This window comes from Corylus avellana, chromosome ca4 (genome assembly GCF_901000735.1).
Source record: "Corylus avellana chromosome ca4, CavTom2PMs-1.0".
NCBI lineage: Eukaryota > Viridiplantae > Streptophyta > Magnoliopsida > Fagales > Betulaceae > Corylus > Corylus avellana.
In genome coordinates, this window is record NC_081544.1 from 29410542 (window position 1) to 29416962 (window position 6421).

At 35.7% G+C, this 6421-nt stretch overlaps 2 protein-coding genes across 2 annotated transcripts; one reads left to right on the forward strand and one right to left on the reverse strand.

The window, feature by feature from the left end:
• Positions 1-717: 717 nt before the first annotated feature.
• LOC132178380 (uncharacterized) lies at positions 718-2237 on the forward strand. The gene is made up of 6 exons (XM_059590821.1): positions 718-732; positions 856-975; positions 1082-1185; positions 1853-1931; positions 2019-2069; positions 2154-2237. The coding sequence occupies exons 1-6, from the start codon at positions 718-720 to the stop codon at positions 2235-2237; spliced, it is 453 nt and encodes a 150-aa protein (XP_059446804.1).
• Positions 2238-4103: 1866 nt separating this feature from the next.
• On the reverse strand, positions 4104-5828 carry LOC132177351 (large ribosomal subunit protein eL21z/eL21y). Its single transcript, XM_059589621.1, has 2 exons — positions 5505-5828; positions 4104-4471 (listed from the first exon to the last, which is right to left on the reverse strand). The coding sequence occupies exons 1-2, from the start codon at positions 5739-5741 to the stop codon at positions 4214-4216; spliced, it is 495 nt and encodes a 164-aa protein (XP_059445604.1). The 5' UTR covers positions 5742-5828; the 3' UTR covers positions 4104-4213.
• Between the last annotated feature and the right edge of the window lie 593 nt (positions 5829-6421).

A 6421-nucleotide genomic window follows, 5' to 3' on the forward strand; every position in this document is an offset into this window, starting at 1 on the left:
GGGTGAAAGTTACAAGTGTTGATAGGTTAGTTCATGGTGCTTATTACCTGATTTCTGCCTCTCTTTTTCCCCCTTAAATACTGAATAAATCCAGAATCACATCAACAAGGTACTAATCATACCGAATCCTCATGTAGTAATGCAGATCATTAACTTTGTTGTATATTCTGTTATACCTAGTACATACATGCAGATTTTCACTTCCAAGTTGTGCTAGGTCATAAAAGCACACGTATAGCTTGTTTCAATTAACCATCTTAACTAATTTATTTAGAAGTACTTTATGTGTCAATGCAAACCTGCAGTTGTATATTCTGTCTACTTCTTGTGTACTCGGGTAGCGCCTTTGCTTTTAATGATATTTTGATTTCTTATATATATATATTTATAACATGCCCCCCTCCCCAAAAAAAAAAAAAAGAATGCCAAATCATGCTTTATTTGATCCAATTTTGACTAAATAATGAAAACTTTATTCATTTTTTTTCTGTTTTCCTTCCAAAGAACTTCGACTATGCACAAAGCAAAATTTGCATGCCTCTACTGGTGTGTTCCTGATAGACAAGACATTCTTTGGCATTTTCTTAGACTTGTGTCATGAATTATCAGCAATCATGTTTATGAGGCTAAATTGTTGGGTGCTTTCTCTTGAGCTTCCCATGCCAATTCTTTAAGCAACTAAAGTGATGGACCTTCTCTGAAGTTGAAAACTGCTAAATGTCTCTTCATTTGGTATAGGCTTGCAAGGCAGTGCTGTATTATGAAGGGGAAAAGATCTGTTAATTTTCATAAGCTTGCTTATTTTTCTTTTTAACTTTTTGCTTGTCCTTTCTGTACATGAATGTAATCTTTTAGCACCAACCATGTGGGTTTTTGACGAACAATCTATTCAGGGAAAAGTCAAGGATTACCCTGTCAATCAAGCAGTTAGAGGAAGATCCACTTCTAGAAACTTTGGACAAGGTTATACCTCAGGTTTGTCATTGGATATCATCTTATGTCCTTTGGTCATGTTCTTGATTGGGACTATGTCCACTTAAAAAAGCATGTTTCCATTATGAATGGATAATACATTTCACAGGATGCCTCTACTATTCCTGATTCTTTGAGCAATAGCGACATCAGTACTATTGAACCGCTTCCAGGGCTTGAATCGATATTTGAAGAGCTACTACAGGAAGATGGGTATGAATTCATCGTTGCTTGACTCATGAAGAGTTTTTTCTGAAGTTCTATAGTATGGGTTAAACTCTTCTTTTTTAAAATTTTTTTTTAAAAAAAAATGTTGAATGAAGTAACCATTGTTCCATTGTCTATCTCATCTTCATAGTATGGCAACATGTATCACATTTCGCAGTTGGCTGAGCGCATCTATTAATAAGACTTAATCTCCTCAGCAACTTGATTTGCCTCCCTTTCAGTTAAATATTAAGTGATAACCTTACGGGCCAGTAGACCACAAGTAGTATTTCTGACGGATGGTTTCAAAGTTGGTCAATCTGGTCCATCCTGAATTTAGACTAAGAATCGTTAGAAGGAAGTTGGGGTCCCTTAAGATCTTGATTTATTATGATTTTGGATGCTATATTTCTGTATCAATGAACTGTCTTTTGGATGACTATATTCCTGATCATTTGAAGGCATGCGTATTGTGCCTAAAACTTTGGAGAAACAAAATTTGCTGGATGCTTACTCTCCCTCTAGGAGAATCACAGGCTTCCTACTTTTGTGGCTTGATGTCTATAAATATCGAACTTGCTACCCTGTATTCTTCTTGAAATTCAATGTTAAAAACATAAGAATTTTTGGTTTTCCAGTAACTAATAACGGTACTTATTCTTCTTTGATCCAGCATAGATGATGTAAGAATCATTAGACAAGGGTTTGAGAAACGGGTGGTTTCACAAGATCTGCAGCTTTGGCTTTCAAATGTGAGTTTCATTTATTTGCATGAGACCATCTAATTTGTATACATCTTCATTCTTATATACCAACTTTGTCATGTTGCATTACCGCAGGCACCACCCACTAACCAGAAATTCACTCTCCTTGCCCGTGCTGGAAGGCAGGCAAGTCTCATCGAAGCTTCCCTCCCTCTCTACCTCTCTCTCTCTCTCTTTCTCTGACCGTACTATTATCTTCCTTGGGTTCAGGTGCAGGAAATACATCTGAGAACGTCGCTTGATCAGGAAGGAATCAAAAAGGCATTGCAGCGAGCATTAGAACGTGTCCCATAATTTATGCAATGTTCTTCTGTACAGAAGTTATAATCAATGAGTAATGCTGCACTTCATACATGTTTTATCACACTACTTCACATTGATTGATGTGACAAGCTGAATAGAGATAAAAAGTTTTGTTTTCTTAAGTAGCTATTTAATCCATGCCACATCAGCGGGTATGAAGTGGGTGTATAGAATATATTTATTCATTGTGAATTTAAAATTTGGCCATTGTGAGCGGTATATATGCCTACAGGTAACTTTGTTAAATTTTCAACTAAACTTTATTATTTAATTGCACGAAAATGCATTGATAGTTCAATTTCTAGTGCTAATTGTCGTATTGTTCCATACCAATACGCTAAATTTAACATCTCATCTAAAACGAGCAATAACTTCCAGCTGTGTACACAACAAACTTTCAGAACATTCATGTCTAATTTTTAATATTTTCTTTGTAGCATGAATATTTGTGGTGTTAAGAGGCCATTTGTCTTTTATGTTATCTAGTTCTTATTAAAAAAAGAAATTAAAAAAAAAAAAGAAAAGACAAACATGATCAGTCCAAGATTAGATTGTCCTAACATGAGGGTAATCCCCCAAGCATAAGTTTATATTATGTAATCCTACCCTGAGCATAAGCCAAAAAGAAACTTTTCAATTTGTGTCAAGTGTATAACATAATTGTATAGGGATTTGTTAACACAATGACTACACACCAAACATGAAGCGGAGAAGACATGCAAAAAGACGGAAGGTCGAAGTAGTTCATTGGGAATGACAGTGAAACCACCTCTATTTTTAAGTCAATAAGTGGAGTAAAAATGAAATTGTGGGTTAGAGGACCAGCTAGTAGTCGGATACTTAAAACGCCATCGCCGACTGAGTCCAAAGGGCCAGCCGGTACCTGGTACTCTAGGATTCATGCTCTGGCTTTTATCATTTCGATTTTTTTTTTTTGTGCCCTTAAACTTGAGTTTGATGCTGATGAACAATATGCTTCTAGAAACGTAATGTTAGTCTTTACACCTATTTTAGGGTTGAAGTAACATATTTTAAATAGCTTTTTATATTCACCACTTAAAAAACATGAAAATCTACTTATAACACACCACACAGCAAGTAAACCAACATAAAATGAATGTAATAAGAGTACATAGAGTTGAATTCCTCCTAGAATGTGCAACTTGCACGCTCTATCGGGCTAAACTAAAATGTTGGTAGATTGGGTGAACGAAATAAATTCCTTCTTAGAAAAACGACTTTTGAAGAGAAAAAAATATATATATATTTAGAAAATCTATCTCACCAAAAATTATAAAATTTAGAGGCATTTTTAAAATGACAGCCTCAAGCACAAAAGACACTTTTTTTTTTTTTTTTTTTTTAGCAAATTCCAAATGACATATTAGACCTACAATTTTTTCTTCTTAAGATTTGCTAATATGAAAAAACACAATTTCCTATTATACACTCGCAAGGAAAAGAGATTACTCTTTATTTTTTGGGATAAATGTAATTTTGATCTCTGAGATTTTAAATTTCGACAATAGTTCATTGAGTTCTAAAAAAAGACCTAAAATTAGCAAAAAAGAACAGATTAATAATAGCATTTGAAAAATCGCAAAATCTGATAATTTATCAAATAATCAAAACAACCCTACAAATGAATGATTTGGCCACCCCCAAATATGCTCAAAGGAAACCACCCACACTAGCACATTACACAATTTTGTCAAACTTCTAAACCCCCCAAAAAGTTTCTTACACAATTTTGTCAGTACAGAAAAATTTAACTCAGGAGTAACTACTAACGCCGGAATAACATAATCCATGGAACTGGAATAAGATTTCAAAAACCATTTAAAATAAGATCCAGTATTCAATCAAAATTTTAATATAGCAAAGAGCATGCATAAAATCTGAGTAACTTTCCCAAAGTTATGAAACTAACAAAAAAACACAAACCCAAATAGGACAATAGCAAAGACCTAGTAACCACCCTTGAGATCATTGACAACATCGTAAGGAATGGGAGTGACAGTCTCCAATGTTGCACCTTCCACCATAAAACCCGGTTTAGGGCCCTGTGGCTGCCTCTTTGTGCTAATGACCTCACCTTTGGCCTTTGCCGCAACCTTCAGTTCATCATTCTTCAGTTTCCTCAGGCGGAACTCCTCAGTGCACCTTGAAGGTTGCACATGCTCCACACGCACGTGAATCCTCTTCCTGATGATTCTATTGCCCACCTGCAATGACATACATGCATCCAAATTATTTGAAAATTTTCTATCAGCTGAAGACATCCAGAGTACTGTAAACAACATTCATTACAAACCATCAAAAATGGTTGACAGGCCATCAACATAATTATCTAATGCTCCATGGAGAAATGAAAGAGATAAAAGTATTACAGTTAAAAACTAATGCTCCATGGAGAAATGAAACAGATAAAAGTATTACAGTTAAAAACTAATGCTCCATTTGTTTAAATTAAATAGCAGTCAAATCTTACCGGTGGCCACTGGCCGCAAAACCCACTAATGGGAACATAATATAACGTCTCTCAATATGCATCTTCACTACTAAAGATAAATAATAGCCAATCATAAAATATGGAGGTGAAACTCAAGTAAATGGCACATACATCCTCCCCAATGTCAATTCTTAATGCGCTTGACACCAATAATAAATGACTATATGCCTAGTTGGCTTATTTGTATTGTCTGTCAAAAGAAGAAATGGCTTCAACGGGACACATGTTGCAATTAAGACTAGCTTTGTGCGACGGTACAGATTCAATCCCGGATACAAAAAACTTTAGACCACCACATCTATCACACTAAAAAACAAAGAATACGAGCAAAATCATCGAAAACATCAGCTACAAATGCAAGAACATGTAAAATATTAATAAAAAAACCCAAAATTGTAAACAGAAGGTGAACCAAACATAAAACCCGAGTCTCCTGTACCATCTCCCAGCAACAAATATGTACTCCAATTAAACAAAACAGACAAACCAAACCAACATTTGCAGAAAAACCCAGACACCCAAAAGCAAAGAACATAAGCAAACCATCAAACACATCATCTACACAAACATGTAAAACAACCACAAATCCAAAAGCCAAACGGGGAAACAACCAAACAGGAAGTCTGAAAGCAAAAATCTTCTACATAATCTTCTGAAAGGCCATACATACTTAATACCAACAAATCCATACTACCATTTCCACAACGAAAAGAAACCCATAAAAGAGTACAGTGAATAGATGTTACCTGCTTGTTGATCTCAACGCCGATGGCGCGCTTGGTAACGTTCCAGACTTGGCCAGTGCGGCCATGGTAAAACTTATGGGGCATGCCCTTATGGATGGCCCCATTAACCTTGACGTCTACATAATCACCGATCTTATAACTCCTCAAGTAAGTTGTGAGAGGGATATACCCCTTCTTCCTGAAGGGCCTGGCAAAGAGATCTCGTGTACGAGAACGCAGGCCGTGACCAGCCGGCATGTTTGCTCACTCTTTCTCTCTCTCTCTCACGCTCTTCGGGAAGAGGAAGATATGGGTGTGGCAGCTAAAGCCCTAAAAGAGGGCGTCTTAGTGCGTGCTTTTATAGCTGCTGCGTCTAGGGTTTCAAGGCTTTACACTGGGAGTTATGGGCTGGGCCTCCCCTGACTTTTCATGGGTTGGGCAATCTCTAGTTGCTAATTTATTTGTTTGTTTGCTCATTCGTTTGTTGTTTTTTTTTTGCTACTTTTCAAATACTCTTTTATCTCTAAGGTTTCAAGATTTTATTTTTTCCTTCTTAAAGTTTGGTTTTTATTATAGGAGGTATTTATGATTTTCATAAAGATCAAGATAGTACCTCCGTTAAAATTCCGTCAAAAACTTAACGGAACGCCACGTCAGCACTAATCAGATGTCGCCACATGTCATATAATTATTTTAAAAAAAAAAGCTTAAAAAAATTATATTTTAAAAAAAATAAAAAATAAAAATAATTTAGGGTGATCCATCCCCATCCAGCCGTGGATCTTGTTCTTTTCTTGAAGGCATTTTTTAAGTTATTGTTTGTCTGTGTCATCGAAGTAGATGTTCATGAGCATTGAGAAGGGTCTTTCTGGTTTTGTACTAAAACCTCTGTAATTTATTTTTTCTATGAAGGGAATTTTTACTAAAAGAAACTCAAT